The 24,319-nt window shown below is 42.2% G+C and overlaps 1 protein-coding gene across 1 annotated transcript in view; it reads left to right on the top strand.

Moving 5' to 3' along the window:
• LOC139653792 (tetratricopeptide repeat protein 27-like) overlaps positions 1-24,319 on the top strand; it is a gene marked incomplete at its 3' end in the record, with an annotated part of 59,790 nt that overhangs the window by 5,411 nt on the left and 30,060 nt on the right. The window contains exons 4-5 of the mRNA XM_071530777.1: positions 8,622-8,734; positions 19,717-19,783. Coding sequence (XP_071386878.1) covers positions 8,622-8,734; positions 19,717-19,783 — 180 coding nt within the window. The remainder of the gene's footprint in view (positions 1-8,621; positions 8,735-19,716; positions 19,784-24,319) is intronic.

The raw sequence follows: 24,319 nt of genomic DNA, 5'->3' as shown, positions 1-24,319 counted from the left end.
CGTCTCCACTCGGCGCTGCGAGGCTCCTCATCCGCTGGCTGCCTGATCCAACCAGACTCCTCTCAGGCCACATTTTCTTTCAGCCTCTTTGTTCCAAATCCAGCGAGGCGCCGAGCCACACTACAAGGTCACACAGCAATGTGATGTCAGGCTAGCGACATACTTAAAGGAATAGGTCACCCAGAAATTAAAATTCTGTCCACATCTACTCACCCTCATGCCAAATGAAACACAGGTGAAATTTGTTAGTCCATATAACACACAGGGAGGTTGCCAGCACAACTTGGTAGCAGCCTTCTCCAAAACAACTGAAGTCAATGGGGACCTGTTCTTTAGAGTTCCAAAACAAAATCACACTGTGAATAGAAAGACCTATACACCATTATTTGTTGCAAATCAATCAGCTGTAGTTCATATTTGCACTAAATGATGGTGTAAATATACTGTAGGTCTTTGTGGAACTCTGAAGAACTGGTCCCCACTGACTTCAGTTGTTTTGGAGAAGGCTGCTATGGAGTTGTGCTGCAACCTCCCTGTGTGTTATATGGACAAACTTCACCTGTGTTTCAACTGGCATGAGGGGGAGTAGATGATGACAGAATTTTCATTTTTGGGTGAACTATTCCTTTAAGACTCCCACTTCCTTATTGTTTATCGTGATTACGGATGTGCACATGCTTATTTTGTCATGTTCGACTGTTCACTGCGTGGTCTATACCGATGTTCAAATATTCAGTGCGTGCCCAAAACAATGCCAGAGACAGGTGGAGAAGTCCACTAGTGCCTGGTCTACACCACAGCTCTTTGAGTGCTCATTCCAACAGTTTACTCCCACAGTTCATTGTGGTGGGGCGGACAGTGCAAATCGATTCCACTCCCTCTGTAACTTAAACTAAGCAGAACTTGTCCGCGCTCTTTGTCGTAATTTACTTTCTCTGGTGTTCATGCCATTCATCCCTCATCCCATATGTTGAGGAGGCATTCCACCTCGCCTCATCTTGACTCCAAGGTCGCCCTGTTTTTGCTTTGTTCATCTTGTTATGCTCAGAGAATAAGTAACTGCTGGCTATCAGATGTCAACATCCGTCTCCTTTCACCTATAAACCCTTTCAATTCAGGGCCATTTCCTGTAGCTTATTCCTGTGCAGTTTGCTTAGAGGAGAACGAAGACGGGCAATTTCAGGTGTCTCGGTATAATTATTTGGTGCCACCTGAGTTCAAATGGCATTGTTCTCACCTGAAGAAATGAACTACACTAAGTCAAGTCAAAGTCAACTTTATTGTCAATTGTACAGGACATACAGAGGATCGAAATGCCGTTTCTCTCAGATCACGGTGCAGGCAAATACAAGTACAAAACAAAACAACAAGGGTATAAAAAATACTAGGATAAAAAGATACTAAAAAAGGACTAAGAATTTAAATAATTATAAGTTAGAGTAAAGGTACTAAAGGAGTAAACACTCCAGAGTTCGAATAAACCGCTTCAAACATGCTTAGTATGAACACACCTTTACTAGGCCATTTGAGCACTACTTAGTTCGTTCCTTCTGCTTAAATTATTTTAATTGCATTTCAATATAAAAAAAAACGTTAAGGTTACGTTAACGTAACGGTTAACGTAATGTCTACCGCCAAATTACAAAAGTCAACATTGATTTCTGCAGACAAATATTAAAATATTCATTTATTATGACCCACCCCTAACTGTATTCACGTTATGTTCCTACATATGACCTTTCACCTTTCCTTGACAATTCATTATGGCATTCAAGGATTATGGCATTTATGCTGTAAAAGGAATTAGTTCCACAGCATCAAAAGTCTGGGTGTTGTTTTTTTTGCCCTCACAAACTGACTTGACAGATACGGAGGTCAGGGCCGAAAATCTGATTCTCATTTAGGGACCGTGACCCTGCGTTCCCCTGGCCTGAAGTGATTTGTAACAAACCCCTCTATCATGCCACTTGATAGTTTTATGGTCCTGCAGCATCAAGTGACTCCACATGCCAGCACCCCCATCCATGGCTGTTTTCAGCAATTGGGTCTCTAAAGAGTTTCATAATACTAATGTTTTCATAATAATGTATTCATTGTAAACTTGCTCACTCAGTAATACAGTTCATCATGTTTTTAATTCATCATGAAGTGCACTGAACTTAATATAAATAATATATATATACAATATACATATACAATAAACTAGTACAATACTGTACTACTAAACTAGTTACTCTACTCTGAAATCCATTCAAATTGTACTGTTATTTCCACTTGCCATATGTCTCTATTTATTGTATCTTACCTATTTAATCAATGTTTAGACTGATGGAATAAATGTCTTAGGACCATTTAGTAGTACTTAGTAGAACATATATTTTAAATACTATCTGCTTAGTGTCTGGGCCCCTATTCTCAAGCTTCAGATAACTTATCAGGGTGTCCCATTTCACATATCTCCATTATGTCTCATATGATTGTACTTGTATTTATAACTGATTTGTGAATAAAAAAAAATAAAAAATAAAAAAAAATAATATATACTATAAATGTTTACGTGATCCTTTGATACCTTGTCATTGAGTCTCCCTGTTGCTATGAACAATCCAGTGAACAGAATGTTCCCCCTGCCTCTTTTACCAAGTATTAGGAAGTTACTTCTAAATATGGGAAAGAAATCATCCCATTCCAATAGTAATCTGTGCGATCTTCTTGATGCTCCTGGCAAGCAACCTGATGTTACTGTAAATTCTACTTTTCAACACACTTAATCACAGACTTCAAGAACATCAGGCTATAGTTTCTGCTAGAAATACACTCACCCCTAGAAATTTAAGTTAAAGTTTTTTATAGTCCATCCCAAATTTTGATAAAAAGCATAATAGATGCACCAGCCTTTCACCTTCTCTTTATTATAAGATTCAAAGATGGTGGCATTTATGTTTCAGAGTCAGTACTGGTGGGAGAAACGTGAACAGAGTGTTTACATGCCACAGTAATATGGGAGTAAACCAGACATCTTAACTGGGTTTCTCATAATCAGAGTATGAGCTTAACCAGTTATGATGTTTACATGTGTCAACCCAAAACTAATTTCCTTGAGGAACCGGGTGAAGAAGAGACTCCATGGATGGACATGTAGCCAGTGGCATTAGTCCTAAGAGTGTTGGGTTAGACTGATTTTTACAGGGTGTATATAGACCTGTATGCAATACCTTTCATTTGTGTGTGGCGTGTTGAAATGTGAAATAACCCATTTGACAGTCGCATCTGTCAAGACAAAATAGTATGTGGTCACTCTGAAATACTCACTGTTAGCATTTAGTAGTGTTGTAGTCGAGACCACCTAAACCGAGACCGAGTCAAGACCAAGACCAGAGCGTATAAAGTCCGAGACAAGACCAAGACTTTGAGGGGGCGAGACCGAGTCAAGACCAAGACCAGAGCGTATCAAGTCCGAGACAAGACCAAGACTTTGAGGGGGATGAGACCGAGTCAAGACCAAGACCAAGGGGGGCAAGACCGAGTCAAGACCGAGACCAGACCAATGCGAGTCCATGACCATGACTGTAATCATAGTAATGGCTTAACATTTACACCATTTCTCTGCTAAAATTCAAAAAGAGAGAAAGCATTATTTAGGAATTTTAGAAAAATACAAATGGATGTACAGTATGTATCAGTGACAGAAGGCAACCCTTTGATCTGAAACATTGCGGTTCGATTTCCCTGAAGAAAGGCTCAATACAGTGAGCAGAATGAAACAGAAGTGTTAAAACATAGCTTCACTACAACATCCAAAATTATTAGCAGGTTATAGCTGACCCTTGCTTTTTTGTGTCACAATGTATAATTATTTTGACTCCTGAAATGAGAAGAAAAACACTAAGATTTTTATTATTTACTTTCATGTATAGGCTACAAATTGTTTTTATGTTATAGTCTTTTGACTTAGACTGTTGTAATCAACATAGGTAACGTAGTAATAAGAAAGTAAACATTTTTGTAATTTGACTTTTGGCTGTAAAATATTTATTTTCAGAAATAGAGCCACTGAGACAATTTACCAATGTGACAACTGTACTAAATGCCATTTAGTACAGCTGCATGGTTGAGAGGTGCTGCAGACCTCCCCCCCAGTTGCTAGACTCACCCTAGTACCCAGTATGAGTCACCCACCTCATGATGAAGTGCCGATTAGAGGCCCACCACAGGGTGCTCACGCACCAAAACACCGACCAGCAGATAAGAGCTGGACGGCAAGCACCTCTAAGGGCCTCACGGTGCCGTTTGGCCTTAAGGGAGGTGAGAGGAATGAAGGTGTTTGTGGAGGGTCCTTCAGACGGACACACACACAATCTCGCGCGGAAAAGCCTTTCCAGATGTTCGAAGAGGAAGAGTATGGCGTGATGAGGGACCAGGGGAGATGTCGGGGGCAGGGTCGGCAGAAGTATCTTGTTGTTTTATTTAGTTTAGCCCCCCTTCAGTCTTTTCCAGTGCCGTGATTTGTCTCGTTTTCCTCGGTCATAACTCATAATTCCCCCTTTCATCTCGTCTCCGCATTTCTTCAGTCTACAGAGGGTCCATTTTGGGTCCCCGCACACTAAATCACTCTCCCACTGACTCCTTTGGACCCGTTTTTTTTGCCGGCGGTGTCTCTGTGTGTTAAGTGTGCTTATATACAGCAGGTTCACTCATCATCCGCTGCTTGGCGCTTCTGTCTGCTTTGGCCCCAAGCCACCCTTGTCAGAAGTGGGGAATTGATTCGTAAGAGCATAATTTTGGTCTGACAGTGAAGGGCTTATCTTTAATACACATGCTAGTACTTCATTTTCCTGTCGTTAACTTGTCTTTGGACTATGTCCTCGCGCTAGCTAGCCCCCTTGTTCACCTGCTCTCTCTGGTGTGTTATTTAAACCACCAGGATATTAAGATATTCCCAGAGGGGACCTGAACCACAGGGAGGACATGCTGCAAAGGCTCTGCTTGGCCAATACAGTGGAAATAATCTGCTGTTTTCTTTTTTGATTAATCATGCTTAAGAGCTTACTCCTCAGGACGCCTCCAAGATGCAGAGAGAATGCCTCAAGCTAGCAAAGAGGAAGAGTCTTTACGGGGCTAATTCTAATGCTCTGTGCACTGTTTGTCAAGATCTGAAAGCATTTGAACAGGGTTACAAAGTAAGGCACCTATAAAGTCCAGATAGGCCATTACAGTAATAATACATTTTTACATAAATAAATCTCTATTTTGCTATGTCACAATAGTGATTCATGCTAAACACCCGGTGTCCCGTAGGTCACAAACGTCCTCTTGGACTCAAGGATGATCTGATTAGAATTTGATGGTCAAAGGTCAAGGTCACTGTGACCTCACAAAAGATGTTTTTGGCCATAACTCAAGAATTCATACGCTAATTATGACAAAGTTTCACACAAATGTCTAATAGGATAAAATGATGAAGTGATGACATTTTATATCCAAAAGTTCAAAGGTCAACTTCACTGTGACATAATATTTTGCTTACCACTGTAGCTGAGAAAAGGATCTTGGGTCATTCTACAAAAACGGTGGAAGTGCTGTCACTTACTTTTGCAGACACCAAAATCCTTTAAGTTGATCTAATAATCACATTAATTATATATGTTCAATAAATATAGACTGTCCTTAAGGTTTATTGGCGGAGGCATACAACTGCAAGGTGGTTATTTCTAGGTAATAAATAGAAGAAGTATTGGTTAGTTAGCATCAGCAGCAACAGCCACCATGGCTGAACTGACAAAGGAAGCCACCTTCAGAAAATCAAATTTAAGCTAAAAATCCAAGGAAGAAGATGTCATAGTACTGGCCACACTGTTTGATTGACAAGTGATCTGTGGGAAGTGCAGTGCAAAAACACCTCAGCAATGACTGCTTGGCACCAAAGATATAAACAAACAAAAAACAAGGAACAACAGATTACTACTTTAAAGGTAATTGCGATGTAACTTTATTTAGTCTCGATATAATCACCCTGAAGAACCGAGGGATGATCCAAGGACAAAAATTCCTCTGGAAATGGACTCGTGTCTCCACATAAATCGGCCTCCTCTCCCTTGTATACTTTCCAAAATCTCCCAAAAACATTGCTGGCCCTCGTCCACGGCTCCCTCTGTCTCCTGGCCATGGCCGGGATCCAGCCCGGCTCCTTGTGCTCTGCTCAGACCACTAATGCCCTCATTACCGGAGGAGGGGGGAGCAAATGGGCTCAATCAAGACTGCCATTAACCAGAGCTCACTGGCCGCCCGTCTGGAGTGGACAGAATGAAAGGAGAGGGGGAGGAGGAGGGAGGAGAGGTTAGGTGCTCTTCATCACTGGCCAATTCAAATCACTGGCGGCAGGGAGATCAGGTCCCGCCTGTTGCTGCGGGTTCTGACTGTATTTGGCACTCTGTCTGATTGTAATAAAAGCAAGTCACATTGTCACAGCTTTGGGTATGGAGTCATGTTTGCCATTGGCAACGTGATTAAGATTTGACCAGAGGGATGCAATCGACTTGTGTGATGCAATGTTCAATCCAAAAGCTCTGAAGACCTCAAATTTGAATCCATATTTCGAGTTTGTGCGGATTGCTTGAGAAGTTTTAGAAGTCGCAAGTAAATCACATATTTAAAGAACGACCCACGCATTCTCCGCATAACTGCTTAGCCAGCTCCTCATACCGATCGACCAACAACCTCGGCTCCCTGTCTCCTTTAATCAAGCGCCAAGACTTGAGTCTCGAGCTGCAGACAAAGCATTCTGTCAATCAGCGGGTCTCCAGGAACTAAGAATCCTCTCCGAATGTGAGATAGACCTATATTTCCTTTCGACCCTATCGAAGAGCGCTCTCCGTTCCGCACCATGGGCAAAAGCGAGGTCGAGTACTGTGAAGTGCCGATGACAGAAGGAGAAGGAGCACTCGATGATAAAAAAAATACAATATGGGATTAAGCTCCAGATTTGCGATTTGCCACAGATGGCTGCCTCTTTTATCAGGGCAGAGCAAAGCAGACAGAGGTAAAATGATTAGGCGGAGAACGTCCCAGCGAAGGAGCGATGGGTAGAATTACAATACAGAAAACAATGAGAGCTGTCTGCTTCACTGTTCTCTACGAGCGTGCCTTGATCTTTGTGTTGAAGCAGGATCATATCTGTTTGAGGTTACTTAAAAGCGATCTGTGTGTATTTGCAGTGAGCACGCTCGTCCACCTGTCAGTCTGTCTCGCAAGCCGACGTACGTTCTCGTCTCTGTGATGCAGGCGAAGCCATCTGGCGCTTAATGTGTGTGTAAACTCCTTAAGTCGGATACTCCAACCAAGGAGACCACCATACTCTTCAGGCTCCAAAACTTTTTCTGCACGGTCGTCATTTCTCCCGGGTGTTCTCGGCAGTAAAATCCCACGTGTTCACATTAACCGAGCCGTTTTGGCCATTTTCGGGCATTTTTCTACATCTTTGCTCGTTTACGAATCAAAGCACCGGCTTAATGCGGTAATCCCTGAGAACCTCTTTTTTTTTTATTATGTTTTTATTTTCCCAGGAAAGACCTACATGACACCAGATGTTTAGAACAACAAATGTAAAAACTTTAATGAACTGGGTATAGGTTGAATTCCACGGTGCTCGTAACACTATTGTGTTATATCACCTGGCTGTAGAGAGTTGCAAAATGGACATGTATCTATATGGAAGTGTCATTTCTCAGTTGCTGTTCCAATGCCCAGACTTAAAGCTTTGTTACTTTGTGGTTGAGTGGTTCTTTGTAATAAGGTTTGCCCCCAGTGGGCAAGTTTAGGGGGGATCAGTTGGGATAACACCCCTCAAAATAGCACCAATTATGGATTGTTTCCACCTCCTTACCAGCAAATTTTAGGGTAAAATAGCCACCATCACACAATCTCAAGACCCACTGAGTTTGTACAGCATCTCTGAAGGATTCTGTTTGTTAAACCCAATCTCGGAACCCACCGTTTATCGGTCTGATGACGATTAGACTCTGGGTGCGACGGACAATATTTCGCGGTTTGCGGTGTAGCCAGCGGACATCCGGGCCAAGACTTCCTCTTCCGTGCGCCGGTCATTGTTTACAGTCCGATTAGCAACTTGAGACGCAAGAGTCGAACGTTTCTCCACACAATACTCAAACATCTATACTTTTTGTAGGTGTTTTAGGTCCGGACGACATTTCGGCTAATCTCTATAAACAGATATCTGCATATGAGACGTCGTCTCTCAACTCCAACTCCATTCTCGCGTCTCAAGTTGCTAATTGGACTGTAAACAATGACCGGCGCACGGAAGAGGAAGTCTTGGCCCGGATGTCCGCTGGCTACACCGGAAACCCCGAAATATTGGCCATCGCCCCCAGAGTCTAATCGTCATCAGACCGATAGACGATGGGTTCCGACAACTATTCCACTTTGAATTAATGTGGCCACAATATACTGGGGCCCCTTTAAAAGATGTCCTCCATCATTTTCTTAAAGATCTAATGCACCTAATTAAATTGGCTTACCTGGCAGCTTGGTTTACTCATATGCCATGGTTTATGGCCAAGGGGTGTGTGTGCACATCTGACTGTGTGTGTGTTTGTTTGTAGGACCATGACCTGGGCGACGACACTGTGCTGAATCAGATCAAGCTAGCTGAGCCGGGTCAGTATGAGGTGCCGGACCTCAGCGCCGAGGAGCAGGCCGTCATCCTGGGCGTCTGGTAAGTCCTGTTTTGTAAAACGAAGAAATTGTCATGGAAAACTTTGAATGGTCCTGGAAAATCTGAAGGTTACACGTCTTATCTGTCACATCACCAGAAATTGGCTCTCAGGCCTGGAAGCGATTTAAAATAATTTCCCATCATCCTCTGGATCCATTTAGAGCTAATGAACCACCCAATTCAATCTGCCTTAAACTAAGCATAACTATTATGCGCCGCCATATACTCATAACTGCTTTTTCCTGATGTGTCACTGTAACATTATGGAAATTACAATGATAAAATCTTGAGCTGAAGTGACTTCGATTACGTCTTGGAAAATAATTTCCTAAGAGTGGGTACCCTTCGCTATATAGAATATCACAAGGTTACTGCATGATTATTTGAACAAACTAAATAGCCTGGATACCCAATCTGCCTGATTTCTTTTTTTTTTTTTTTTTTACTCCCAAACACAAAGCCTTGTAGCCTTTTCTGTAGACTTTGTAAAATATTGCCGTGGCAAAAAACTCAAACACAATGACTCAATGTTAAATTCCCAGCCATTATAAGTGAATGGGGGGGAGGGAAGAGGGGTTGCTACCATCAGAAGGACAGGAAAGCTCAAATGAAGGTCAGCGGAGGAGACGGTCAGATTGCCGGGAGGTGATTGACGAGCAGCTGGTCCAACCGCCTCTGTCCCCCATTTGGTCACGGCTGGAAAGTTCGCGGGTGCGTTTGCGTTGGAGTTCATGCTTCCACTTGGCTGGCTGCCACTTTATCATAAAGTTAATTTTTTTCCTCCCCATTGTTGAAACAAGTACGCAAGACTCTTTGTCCCTAGCTGTCCTTGCTTGTACCCACGGATGTATCGATGTCCGCAAGTACGCTCACACGTTCAAGTTCAAGTTTTTATGCCACGTTTTTTTTTTTTTTTTTTAAACTCTTCTCTCTTACTATTACACTGAACAAAATCCACAACAAAACGACATTGATGTAAAAATTAGAAATAAAAACGTATATAAATAAATACATAGAAGGGGGGCACTACTCTCTCTTTACAACCTTTGATCCATTCTTTTCAGACCAGCTAAGAACACGACCCATCTTTCCTCTTGTATGAGGTCCATTTTCCCCAGCGTTGTTCATGGATCCCCGCTTTAGTCCTTAGATAATAAGTCCGTTTTTCCATGGAGTATATTTCTTCTAGAATGTCCAGCCACGGACCTGGTCCTGCAGGGTCACTTTTCAACCAGCGCCTTTTTACCTGCAAGTCTCAGGATTTTGTAGAGATAGATGTCCTCCCTTGGAATTATGTCATCGGGTATCAATCCCAGGTACACCATCCGGGGGTCACTGGGAATCTTATAGCATGAAATCTCCTCAAGAATCTGAATAACCCTGTCCCAGACCACAGCACCTGTTTTAGGTCACAGGACATTGCCTAAGAGCCTGAAAATGTTGCCCTGCGTCTCATTGGCTTTCAATAGGGAGGGAAGTATCTTCTGGAACCTACATGAGAACAGGGTCCAGTATTTATGGACAGAAAGTCACGGGTCAAATGTTTCAGTTCCTGACAGACAGCGTTCCCCCCCCCCACAGGCTGCATTCGTGGTCCAGCTCAGCTAGGCTTGCCCAGTCTTGTCGGTTTTTTTTCTGCCTTTTGTGCGTGTCACAGCTTCATTTTTTAAAAGTCTCCTTGTCAGGGGAAGCAGCCAAACGCTCTTTTTTTTTTTTTTTTTTTACGAGTATAGTTTTTGCAGCGCTTTTGGAAGAGCCCGCGTTTTCATACAAAAGAAAGAAGACATGTCGAGATAAATTAAACGACTTGACCGGCAAATCTTCGAAAAATCTTCTCAAATTTTTCCACAGGGGAGTTTATCTGTTTTTGTGCTTTGTAGATAGGTCGCTTCTCTCTTTCCATCTGTGTCCGTTTTCCGCAGCTTCCATTGTAGTCGGCATGCTCATGCATACACACGCTTCTCCTCCCGGCCTGGCGTGGAGCGGAACAGTAGTAATCCTATGCGCTTTGCTCTAACCTGGTTGCAGTACCAGAGGGTGGAGAGTTTTTACTGCATCTGGACAATTCATACAGCAGCAGTAGTCATCCATCATGGATTACGCTCAGCAGGGATGAAGCGGAGGGTAAACTCACCTACACTCAGTTCACTGCCTTATCAGGCTGAGATAAATCTTCATAAGGTAAATTTACCATATCCATCATAGTAAGTTCTATGGAAATAAGGTCTTGTATCCAAAAAAGCATAAATTAATAATTTTCTGAAAATATATTGGTAACACTTTACAATAAGGGTCACTAAGTTAAGGGTTAGTTAATGCTTATTAAGGGTTAGGTAATGCTTATTAAGGGTTAGTTAATGCTTAGTAAGGGTTAGTTAATGCTTAATAAACATTAACTAACCCTTAATTAGCTGTTAACTTATGTGTAATTTACTAATGGTGTTCATGTTAACTAAGGTATTAATTTATACATTATTTAATAGTTATAAAGATGACTATTAAATAATGTATAAATTAATACCTTAGTTAACATGAACACCATTAGTAAATGATTACCAGACACATTAGTTAGTTAACTTAGTGACCCCTTATTGTAAAGTGTTACCAATATATATTTTTTTTATAATTTTTTTTTATTATTAACAGAGAAAAACAATGCACAACCATAAAAAAACAATAAGAACTGACAAATCAAGACTGGCAAAGAGCATAAGAAAAATCTGTGCCTGCAAATAAATAGTTTATCCTCTTTTTTAATTTAACACTACATCAGTGGTGATCTCATATTCAAATGCAATCTTGTAATTTGGAGAAACTTTGTGTCGCTCATTGTGCTGCCCTATGTGGAAAAGTAGGGCCGACCCCATAATGCGTATTGAACTGGATCGTGAGGTAAACATATCGTCCCATCTGATATCTACGCAGGGTTTAAAACAAGCCACGAAAACTATTCCTGAATACAATTAGACCCACGTCTGCTCCCTTACTTTCTCCCTCCCGCCCTCTGCCCCCCCCCCCCCCCCCCCCCGCCCCTCACCTCCTCGGAGGCGAGTCAGAGGAATGTCGGGTTCGCGGAGGAGAGCTCTCTCTCTCGGCGGAACTTCCAAGCTCCCGGCGACAGATGCTGAGAGCCGGCTGCGGGCGGTGATGAGGGGGGAAGGTGAGGGGGAGAAGCGCCAAAGTGGCAACGCTGAGCAGAAAGGAAGAGACAGGGAATGGCTTCGGGCTTTCGTAGAGAGAGAGTGAGGAGAGAGTGGGGGGTGGGGGGAGTTTGAGTCCTCCAGTTTCCTCCAGACCCGGGTCAAATCACATTTTATAAAAATCTTCTTAGTGTTTGTTTTAACCTGCTCAGAGCACCGGATGGGGTAAATACACTGAGCATTATTGTTGATATGAAATCTAAGCACTGGTCATAAAGTTTGACCTTTTAAAAAAACACAAAAAGTAGTTACTGCTGGAAGGGCTGAACAATTAATTGAAATTTTATCGAAATCGCAATATGGCCTACTGCAATTTTCAAATCGCAGGAGGCGCAATATTTGTTAAAGGTGAAATGTGTCAAAATAGCATTTTAAAGTAAATATTGTGGTGCTGCAGAGATGTCCTGGCCTACACATCATATTCTACAGACTTAAGAAAACATCTTTGTTTGGTACAGATCCCCGCAAAAATCACACCATAATCATTTCAATAAGTTTTTCAATGAAAATGAGAATAATGATGTAAAAATGATCATTCCCTCTAATATCGCAAATCATATCGCAATTGCAATATCAGTCAAAATAAACGCAATTAGATATTTTTTCAAAATCAAGTCCAGTGGAGCAGGTTGAAGGAGATTAGCACTCACTGTGATCCCATTCATTCAGTGATCAGCGAGAGGTCCCTCTGCTTTGAGCTAGCTGGGCGGCTCTTTCTCATTCTCCACTCCTCATCTTCCCTCCCTCTCTCCTCCATCACCAGCTCACTACCACAGTGTCTACTGGTCCTTAAAAAAACAGTCTTTGTTTTAAATGATGTAAACTCAAGGCCTTAAATGGTCTTGAAGTGGTAATCTTGCACTCCACTATTCCGAGATCACCTGTCAAACCATGTGTCCAGTACTGTGACGTCGTTTTCTTTGGATTTTCTGTTGAAGTTTCTGTAGGTGGCGCTCTTTTCTTTGTCTGTTCAGCCATGGTAGCTATCGCTGCTCATGCTAACTACCCAGTTCTTCTTCTGTTTATTCCAAACAAACCGTACAATGCGTTGTACAAATGTACAACGCATCACTTCCCGTGCACCAGAGGATTTTGCCGAAATTGCCATTTTCACCTGTGGCGCCTCGCCTTAATCCTCTGAACCGAGCCTCGTCTTCAGACACTGCTGCCACCCAATTTCCTTGCCCCATTAAAGGAATAGTTCACCCAAAAATGAAAATTCTGTCATCATCTCCTCCCCCTTCATGCCAGTTGAAACACAGGTGAAGTTTGTCCATATAACACACAGGGAGGTTGCCAGCACAACTCCATAGTAGCCTTCTCCAAAACAACTGAAGTCAGTGGGGACCAGTTCTTCAGAGTTCCAAAAAGACCTACAGTATATTTACACCATCATTTAGTGCAAATCTTAACTACAGCTGATTGATTTGCAACAAATAATGGTGTATAGGTCTTTCTATTCACAGTGTGATTGTTTGGCTGTTTTTGTTTTGGAACTCTAAAGAACTGGTCCCCATTGACTTCAGTTGTTTTGGAGAAGGCTGCTGTGGAGTTGTGCTGGCAGCCTCCCTGTGTGTTATATGGACAAACTTCACATGTGTCAGCGCCAGTGTTCCGCCTTAATATCTCTAATACAAAAGCTGTCCTGTCGTTCTTCAGGGCCGATGCAGCTCTTTAGTTGGCCATGTGGCGAGGAAGCACCGAGGGTTTTGTTGCTTACAAAGGTCCTCAACACGCTCGGCTGCCATTAAGAGAGGCAGGCGTGGAATAATTAGCAGACATAATTACGCCAAGGCCAGAATATAATTGGATTGACTGAGCACTCGAGGTGGATTAAGAGGCTGGTCTCTGGAGTGGGAGATCGGCGGCGGCGGTGGTATGTGTTGTGTGTGTGTGTGTGTGTGTGTGGCATCATGCAAACAACCCCCTTTTTATCTGAGAGCAAACAACACACTCGATTCCCCCGTCACTCTGTTAAATAATGATCCTACCTCGGCTCTCAGGAGAGTTCTGCATAAATGAGTTTTGGGCTATAAAGGAAGACAAAGCAACATGTTCTGTGGTGACAAATGGACATGTAATCGCTCTTCATGAAATGCATGAAATCTCTTTTTTTTTTTTTTTTTTTTTTTCACCCCTTTAGTCGACTGACTGTTTGAGGACTCGCACATAAACCTCCTTTTCTTGGCTCAGGCAGCTTTTTATGTATTTATTTGATTTTGTGGCTTAACCCGCATTACTTCCCCGAGCAAGGTATTTAATTTGTGACAAAATCACACCTGCTTCAAACTCCTTAGCCAAATCACTCTCTTGTTGAGAGGGGATTATTTCGGGTTCACGCTCAGGTTTGACGAGTGAAACCAGTAAATAGCTGCGGCACAATGTGTTCTGCCAGGCTCACAGCTAAAGCGCTAAGAGGAGCTGAGCAAAGTCTTACCTCTGAAGGTGTGTAAATTTGATTAGTCTTGGCTTGAGGGGGGGGGTGGATGTCAAAATGAAGTGAGTTCTGATCCGCAGAGCAAGGCTTAAGTCCTCTAGGCAAACGCAGCCAGAAAGAAAAAATACAAGTCACCCACATGCAGGGCTGAGCGATTTTGAAAAAATATCTAATTGAGATTATTTTGACTGATATTACAATTGCAATATGATTCGCGATATTAGAGGGAATGATAATTTTTACATCATTATTCTCATTTTCATTGAAAAACGTATTCAAATGATTATGGTGTGATTTTTGCGGGGATCTGTACCAAACAAAGATGTTTTCTTAAGTCTGTAGAATATGATGTGTAGGCCAGGACATCTCTGCAGCACCACAATATTTACTTTAAAATGCTATTTTGACACATTTCACCTTTAACAAATATTGCACTTCCTGCGATTTGAAAATTGCAGTAGGCCATACTGCGATTTCGATAAAATTGTTCAGCCCTACCCACATGCATATCACACATGGACTGTAAAAATAATGGACAAAGTGATTGGACTCGTAAGGAATTCTCTCCCTTCCTGGTCGCCATTTTACTTACCTTCTTCCCATGAGACTGCGCACTGTTAGCCGGGGAAAAGCGTTGCCGTAGTTGAGAAACAGGAGCACACATCACATTCCAAAGTCCTTCCAGTCTGTAGTTCCTTCCTTCTACCAGTGATCTTCAGCTTTTAATTCAGTTTCTAATATTTTCTAACTGTTTTTTGTTAGCTACTGTACGACAGAGTGCTGGGCTTTGCTAGCTGTACCGATATTAAGTGAGTTTACTAAGTGCACCAGCGGTTACTTCGAAAATAGAGAACTAGCCTCCATTAAATTGGTGGTGTTTTTTTTTTGTTGTTGCTGTGAATACAAAAATTAAATGGGCGTAATGGGTTTATGGAAATTACACTAGAAAAATTGACAGATTTCGAATCAAAGTATCGGCTAATGTCCAGAATCCTCAGGTTCCATACTTGCATATAAATACATGCTATAATGGAAGACTGGTGCTCTCTGTATAGGACAGGACCTTCCTGTCTCTCTTGTTCCACAGGTCTAAAAATTCATCTCTTTTACTGTGCGCCAGGGGCATAAAATAGGTCGCAAAACTGTTCCTGGTGGATCCCCCATATGACAAGAGCTCTATTATGTTTTAATGAGCTCACATCCCGGGATGAGGCTACTTTTTTATTGAATTTTGGCCGGGGGGGGCGCTTAAAAAAAAAAAAGTTGAAGAGTCCCCGGTCAAGAGGATCAGAGAGTCGAGTTCACCACGCTTCTCTGAGCTCTGGGAATGTGACCTTGTCTGGAATCCCTCTTTCCCTCTTCTGTGGACATGCTGAGCGCTTGGCAGCTCTTGGCCATATTTCCCCGAGTAGAGATCCCTTTCAGAGCAGGGACATTAAAACAAGCTCATACCGACTTCTATACTTGACGTAGAATTATATCGTTTTTTTTCTCTCGAATTGACAGACGTTCGGGATTGATGCAATTTGAAATCTGATAAACGGCCTGACGCAGGACCCGGGGATCCTCTCAGCCAATTAGTGGACCGGGTTTCTCTTGTCAAGTAGTCGAGGGCCGGTAAAGTTAGCCTCGGGGTATACCGGGTCTTTCCCCCTTGCCCCAATACCTGCACATTACAGCACCCTGGCACGGTACCAGCAGCCAATTACTCCCAGCCAATCTCTCCTCCGTCATCAAGTCATCGTTGGGGAGTTGCGTTGAAGCCCAGAGGTGGAAAGTAACTAAGTACATTTACTCGAATACTCTACTTAAGTACAATTTTGAGGTACTTTACTTGAGTATTACCATTTTATGCTACTTTATACTTCTACTCCACTACATTTCAGAGGGAAATATTGTACTTTCTACTCCACTACCTTTATTTGATAACTTAAGTTACTAGTTACTTTGCAGATTCAGATTATTAATACAATATATAACCAACTAATAAATTGTGATGTATTATTATAGATTACTGTAAGCTACCCAGCAGTATATAAAGTAGTGGAAATCAGCCCCACCTTTTCCAGCTGCAACATCAAAGTGATGCTTACACATTAATGCATCAATAATTATAATTCAATAATATAATATATACTGTATTATTCTGAAATGGGCCATTCTGCATAATGAGTACTTTTACTTTTGTTGCTTTAAGTACATTTTGATGCTAATACTTTTGTACTTTTACTTAAATAGCATTTTGAATGCAGGACTTTTACTTGTAACAGAGTATTTTTATACTGTGGTATTTCTACTTTTACTGAAGTAAGAGTACTTCTTGCACCACTGTTGAAGCCAGACCTCTTTTTCTGCCTTCTCTCTCTTTCTTTCTCTCCGTTTCCCTCTGTCTCTCTCCTTCTCCCTTTCCGTGGGTCGTAATTAATCACACGGTGTTGTGAAAACTTCTAATAAAGACTCATTACCACGATAAACACGATCTGGTCTTTAAGGGAGAGGAAGTAAATAAATTTCATTGCGCCCCAACTATAAACTCATAGACCCTTCACTGAATTAAACAGGCTTAACTCCATAGGCAAACTATTTGATTTATTTTAATCGAGTGAAGGAAGCCAAGTGCATACAGCAGTTGACCGAAAGTAGATGTGCAGTCGCTTGGTTCGTCTGCTCCGACTGTAACGGAAAAGGAGGAAAACCACAATAAACGCTTGAAGAGGAATGAAATATCTAAATATTGTTGCTGGTTTGGCTCATTGTGCAATTTATCATATTGAAAATTCCTCTGTAATGTGACCGTGCCTACTCAGGATCAGCACGGCGCGCCAAGAGAAACCCAGCAAACTCTGTGGCTTTCCCACACTCATAACACACACACACACACACACACACACACACAGGAAGTAGTCGTTTCTCTTATATAGGCCGTCCCTCTTGATGATCTGCCCTTTTAATGCAGTGATTCATAAACACAGTCCCATCGCCTTCACTTTGCTGATGCACATCTCCATCCTGGCCTCTGTTTGATAGATTCTTCCCGAAAACCTCCAGCATTCCCTTCCCAGACCTGCACCCATAGGCCCCATCGGCCTTCTATCCACTCGTCTGGTGCCCTCTCCATGCCTCTGCATCGGCCAATCAGTGCTGCCTGGTAGGACGAGCACTGTGGGAAGGGATGAGGCGTGGACGGGATCCAAGGACTCAGCGCCACAGGAGCCTTGCGTTCCATCCACCTGGCAGACTCGACGGTCAGCGCTAACTGCGTTTAAGTGGAAAAATAATAAACAAAATTTGCAAAGGAGCGCCGGTTATTATTGCGCCTAATCTCCCTGAAATCCAAATCCTCTTTGGTCTGGAAAGGAGCCTCTCTCTCTCTCTCCTGAAACCGGCGTCTGCCTTCCTGCCCGGTACCTGCACCAGTTGTGGAGCTTAAGCAAGATATTCCGACAGCGTTTCCATCAAAGTTGTACACTTTGATTTGGTCGAAGTGTACGAATGTTTTTTTTTTTTTTTGTAATTTCCAAATCCTGTAAAGCACAATATTGTATGAATCCTCACGGTCAAGAAAAGCTGTCAAAATTGTTGTGGTGCGTTCCCAAACCAAGAGTTAAAATAAATACTTCCAATGGAGAAGCATATGCAGTAATGCCAGAGTAATAGGGTTGGGCGATGTCTACCATCGGGGGGGGGGGGGGGGGGGTGGGATTTTATAACAAGAAAAGCTGTTCTTCCATATGTCCATAACGAAACGGACTAGGCTCTCATGTGAGCTGCTCTGGTACTAAAATTTTTATATATACTTTCTTTTATACTTTTTGCATGTATGTACCCTATGTTGGATATTAATTACTATTTCTATTTTTTGCACATTTGAGCCCACAGCCCATCCTCACCTACTCACCCGGTCTTTCCTTACTTTTCCTCCCTACAGCCTATGCTTAAGCAACCTCATTAAGCAGATCATCTGATTATAAAAAAATATTTTAAATACTAGTCATAGTGATGTAACTGCAGAATATACCAGTGAGTGAATAAAAAAAAAAAAAAAAAAAAGGCAGCCAGCCCAGCAGATGGGAGCGGATATTGATCAGTGACGGTGGCAAATCACCTTGCGTGATATATATCTATAATTCGTTTAAGATAATTGCATAATTCGTTTTGCATTTCTTTTGCACAGCAAAATCTTGACTGTTAAATTGTGTTAATGGAACTCTTTGAATGTAAAATGGAAATCCAGAGTTTTTGCAAATAAAGTGTGCTCTTGTTCTGTTTTTTCTAAATCGGGAACAACGTCGATTTATAGTAACATTTTATTTGGCTTTTTATGGCTATTATTACCTAATCAGAAAAAAAGTAATTAATTATTTGAAGTCGCTGAGTAATTAGCCTAAGCTAGGGCCGTTCCTAGGAGAGAACGGGAGAGTAGTCCGTTGTGTCTGTCCGTCTCTGTCCGAGAAGGGGGGGGGGGGGGGCTTTAAATCACGATGTTGCGATGTAGAGGGCTCAGTGGTCGTTGACTGTTGGCCAACGGACCAACCCTACAGAGTAATGTCCAAATTTTTCGATAATTTTTATGGAAGGATGGGAAAGAGAGAGGCGGATGACATGCAATAAAGCTCCCAGGCTGGATTCAAACCCATGATGTCGTGGGTACATGACATGCGCTTTAGCCAAATGAGCCACTGGGATGCCCAAAATTAGCTGAATTCAAAACTTTGAGCCATATTGGGTGTGTATATGTTGGACAAAACAAGGAGACATCAAGGAGTGTCATCCTTTCTCATCCCTGCTCAAATCATCCCCTGGTCATTGTAACTTACGCATGTCCGTTGGGAAAATTTGTGCTAGAATTGTAGTCTATGAATTCACGCAATTCAGACACACAGGAGGGTTTGGTAATGCCAGAGCACGCTCAAGCTCTTCATAAAAAACGAACAACAAACACGATTTGTCCTGAAATCAATCGCCCCTCTCTCACAGATGGTTCAGTGATATAGATTAATGGTCTTGTAGACTCAGGGGGACAATGAAGGGCCTTTCCATCATAACACAGGCACTCTGTCTAATGGCCAGATCACCGATGGCTCGTCAGCCCATATCAGCTAAAGTACTTGACCGTTAATAAATCAATACAGAGGAGTAAAATCACGTCATAACACGATGATCTCTTTGACGTCTTTCAAAACAAGCTTGCGTCTGTTTGCTGCCGTTTTGAAGATTGTATCATCATCAGAACGTGCCGTGTGTAGATCATTTCAGATTGCAGTGCAGTGTGTAAAATGTGTGTATTGTGCATTGAAGATTCTGTAGTGTGCACAATGGGTTGATCAGAGTGTTTTGTCTTGTAGCACCGACTTCCAGAAGAACAACCCAGTCCACAAGTTGACAGAGGAGGAGCTCCTGGCCTTCACATCTGTAAGTCATTCTCATTACCTTAAAGGGAGAAATTTGAAATTGAAATTTAGATTCGTTTTCCATCTATTTCTTGCAAACCTAGATAAATGCTGAAAATTTCCCCCCATAATGTGACAAGTGCCTAGTGAAGAAAAATAGCATATAGAAAATACCCAAGTTCTAATGCTCCTACTCAAAGTATAAAGTCGGAAACCCTAACCCTAACCCTAATTCCCTACTGTTGTCATATTTACAACCTGGTGGATGGCCATGGGATTTAATTTGTCCAACCTAAAATACTGTTCCCCAAGCAACAGTTACTGTTATGTCTAGCTAGTTTGCATAGAATGTTAGCAACCGTAAGTGTAACTTTACATCTCAAATTTATGTCTCACCATTTACCGAACTTAAGTGTATTTCGAGGATTATAAACCTGTTAAAAGTAATGCCGTTTACAGTGTATGCCACCATGTTGACGAGACGTAGAATAACTGCATCTCGGAAACCTTGAGCGAGTTTCCTACTTTGAATTCTGACTTGAGGGGCCGTTTCATTGCCTTTTTACTAATAGGAAGTTGGACCTTCTGACTTCCAGACATATCTGGAACACAGTATAAATGTTATCATATCTCTGCTAGTGCATTCCCCTAATGTCCTCCCACTTAGTCTCACGAATGTCATCTCTTAAGAATTTCCTCTTCTTTCCAGTATTTCCACTTCTTCCCAGCAACAACAGAAGAACCATGTACAACACATTAGGCCACTGAACCCCATTTGATAACATTTTGTCATAGGGACCAATATGGGAGGATTTGCTATCGAATGTATTAACGTCTACATAGGGAGATAATAGTAGTGAGAGTATAATACTCATTCTGTATATTCTAATAAAGTAGATTAAATTATTCTGAAATTAAACAATTACACTATTCCTCATTATTCTTGGAACCCCCTGGAAATCTCATCAAGGACCCCTGGGTGTCCTCGGACCCCACTTTGAGAACCACTGCCTTAGACACAGGCGTCAGAGAATTATTGGAAGGATATATATGTTACAGCCTCTCTCTATCTTGCTCCCACTCTAAGATGAAGGGTCATGTCCTCTCCTGTCCGACCGGGAGGGGAAGTATCATTTCCCCTCCGCTCATCCCTCTTCTTCCTTGCACCGCCACCCCCCCCCATCTCTCATACCCATTCGGTACACAGTGACACACGCCACGACATCTCTTGCACTCCTGCACTCTGACCCATCTGGTGAAATGTGTACTGGTGTATCACAAATACAGGGCCTGTCCAAAACCGTAAGAAGTGCTGAAACGAGTGTTATTCCTCTTTTAAGGAAAGGAACGGGACTACGTGCCTTGGCTTGCAGTGCTTTTGACGGCAATTTCATATCTCTCCCCCCCCCCCCCCTTTCCTCCTTTTTGCCGGCCCGAGTTTTGGATATTTTTTTATTTGTTTGGAATGAAAAGGATGTGGCAGACCTCAGAAACTCTCAGTTGCTGCTGCAGTCATATTGTTTCCACATGGACACGGTCAGAACCTGTCCTTACTTTCATATATATTTGACCATCTGTTCTTTTTACTCTTTGTGCCGCAATATAAAGAGCCATCTAACCCTCCCAGAGACCTTGCTATGACATATAAGACAAATGACATCTCAAACAGAAGAGCAGGGTAAAATACTTGATGGCAGTACCCAAACTACAATTAATGTACAATGACCTTGATGCAGCTGAGGTTCAATTAACTTTTCTTATTGGCACTGTGCTCTGATGTGAATGATTGATTAGTCTTTTGGCTTTAGTAGTGTCTTCTGGAATAGCAGCTCTGGAGCCAAAATTTCCTCACAGAAGCTCCAAGTATAATTTGAATTGCCATTTGTTGATATAAACAAGATACACATTTTGGAATTTTACTGTACCTATTGGCCATGTCCTGTATAACTTAATGGGTAGGTCACTACCAGGGTTAGAGGTTCTCTCCCCACTGGCACCATTCATACCAAAAATGTACTGCACTACTATACGTATACATGTACCAAGTAGGTAGAGCATTAGGCAAAGGTAGGCGACTGCCTACTGAGTAGCCCCAGCAGCCAGAGGGCCCCACAAAAGACAAGAATTCAACTAATGTAAACTTAATCAATTTAAAAGAAATGTACTTATTGAAAAACACCTCTTTTTGTTACAATAAATTATTTCAATCTTGAGTCATGGTCACCCTCCCTACTCAGTCAGACAGTGGGCTATTCTACTTTTAGTGCGGTTTTATTAAAAAGGGCCCCATGCTTGCCTCTGCCTAGGGCCCCCAAATCACTAAGTCCGCCCCTGACTGTAAGGTGTTATGACCCAATTCAGACTTTCACTAAAGCACCATGCAGTGGTGCTCAATTCAGTTTGTACCTACTACCTCCATGTCCCACTCTGCCAATTCCAACCCTGGATTTACATTCGGGGATATGTTGCCTCCTGCAAGATGCGACCTTGAGATGATGAATATGTAAATCAGGATGTGTCCTGAAAGATACAAGGTTACATAATTCACCCCTCCCCCATGGTAGCAAATAACCTCCAAAACAATCCACATCCTTGGTAAAGATGACATTAATTTGATGTGTGGAAAATCCTGAAAATGTAAATGTAGTCATAAGTAACTGCTATATATGGGGGAGTTTCCTGGTGAATGTTTCCAAAAACGTGTTATTACGAATTTCCCCCCCAAAAAAGTCCAATAATCCGTAGAAACCTCTGTTCACCTTCACATCCGGGTGTAGAACAGCCATTCTTTTAAGATGATTTACTAACTTGGACAAACTTTCCATACCATGTAATGTTTCAGTAATCTGCATAGTCCATATTACACCAAAGTAAATCACATCCATTGACTATAGCATAAATCAGTTGAGAGTAATTCAAATGCATACGTCCGTAGCTGGGACTTGACAGAACATTTCATACTAAGATACCATGACTGTCATGATCTAGACGTGGCTGGTATATTAAATCTTATGGAATAAAGCTCCTGACATAGTTTATCACACAGACAGTATCTCATTGTTTGTGGTGTATTTTTTACATCCTTTTTGGCTCATGTTTACCAAAGATGCCAATTATCTGTAACTGTAGTAATTCTTACCCGTATCTTTTTGAACGTTCTAGTGTCAGCATTTCAAATTCTCTATCTTTACCCCCGTCTCTCTATATCCATGTTGTAAATGGATAGTATGCCACATGAATTGGATTAGGTACTGCCTCCCATGTACTTCTTGAATGCCAGTGGCACTCTCACCAGTCTCCAGTAAGTGAGACTGATATAATTTACTACTACATTAAGTAGCAATTTGCAGGGCTATTGTTTAGCCTTGTCCTTGCTTTTCCTTCCCTTCCCATTCTTTAATTTATTGTGGAATTATTGCACTCCTCCAGCCATAGCTTAGGAATATATTTGCATTCATAATAAGCGCTCAGTCGCTTATTTCTGCAGGAAAAACACTGCCAACTCTTGAGTCCCTGATTGAGCTGTGATATCTGGTATATTCTGAGGAGGGGTGACCTTATCCTCTAGAGTCCTGGCATTAAGTCTCAATGCCGAGCAGACTGTCTAAAACATACAGGGGTTTATGCCATATCTCTGCCTTTTTTTTTAAATCTTGGAAAGAAATTGTATTATTGTTGGAGAGGCAGCCAGCAGATGCCTTATCCAGACCAGGAGGAGGTTGCAGCATCCCACCCAGCATCTGAACCTGTTCCCCTCGGGCTCAGGTGGATGCAAGGCCACCCTGTTGCGATGGGAAGGGGTCCTAATCCATGAAATTATCCCAAGTACCACAAGAGAGAGCAGGGCTGGGCGCACTTTTCTCACAGCTGTGCTTTTCCATCGCTGTAACTTTGGATGTTTAGCAGTTTTGGCCGAGGTTTCAAAGACGAGCCAGGCTCCTTTTTTTTTCTTTTTTTTTCTCAGCGACTATAAGCTTGTTCGGAGACGCTCCTCTACTCCAGTAACGTCATGTACAGTAATCAGATAGCTCACTTGGCCGAGGCAGTGAGTGGCCTCTGGAAGAGCGTTGCAAGGCTATGAGAACCCTTGTCCGTTCAGTGTGATGAGAACCCTTGGCGGAAGGCGGGACAGGAAATTAAAAGCAAAAAGAAAAGAATAAAACAATAATTCTCTCGAGGCTGACCCGCGGGCTGGCACCGCCTGAGGCCAAAACTCCCTGTTGCCTTTTAAAGCTAAAAAAAAAAAAAAAAAAAAAGTCTCTCTGGAAAAATAATCACTTCTTTCCGAGAGGATCTGTGAATTTAAATGTTCACTTCCTGTAACTGCACACTGACATCTTAGCCGCTGTGCCCCGGGCAGGTTGGCAAGCTGATCAGGGAGACAGAGGTGAGACAGGGGGACTGGATGGCCACTTCTGCTCTGTTGCGGCCATCAAGAGCAGCATGCTTAAAGGAGTAGTTCACCCAAAAAGTGGAAATGTGTTCATCATCTGCTTGCCCTCATGTAAGTGGAAACATTGGTGGAGTTTGTATCCACATAACACACAGCAAGTTTGGC

Source organism: Centroberyx affinis, unplaced genomic scaffold (assembly GCF_046629955.1).
Source record: "Centroberyx affinis isolate AG114_WGS23_722 - 3 ecotype Tasmania unplaced genomic scaffold, CSIRO-AGI_Caff_v1 ptg001977l_1, whole genome shotgun sequence".
In the NCBI taxonomy this organism is placed as follows: Eukaryota; Metazoa; Chordata; class Actinopteri; order Beryciformes; family Berycidae; genus Centroberyx; species Centroberyx affinis.
This window is presented reverse-complemented; position numbering and strand designations above follow the sequence as displayed.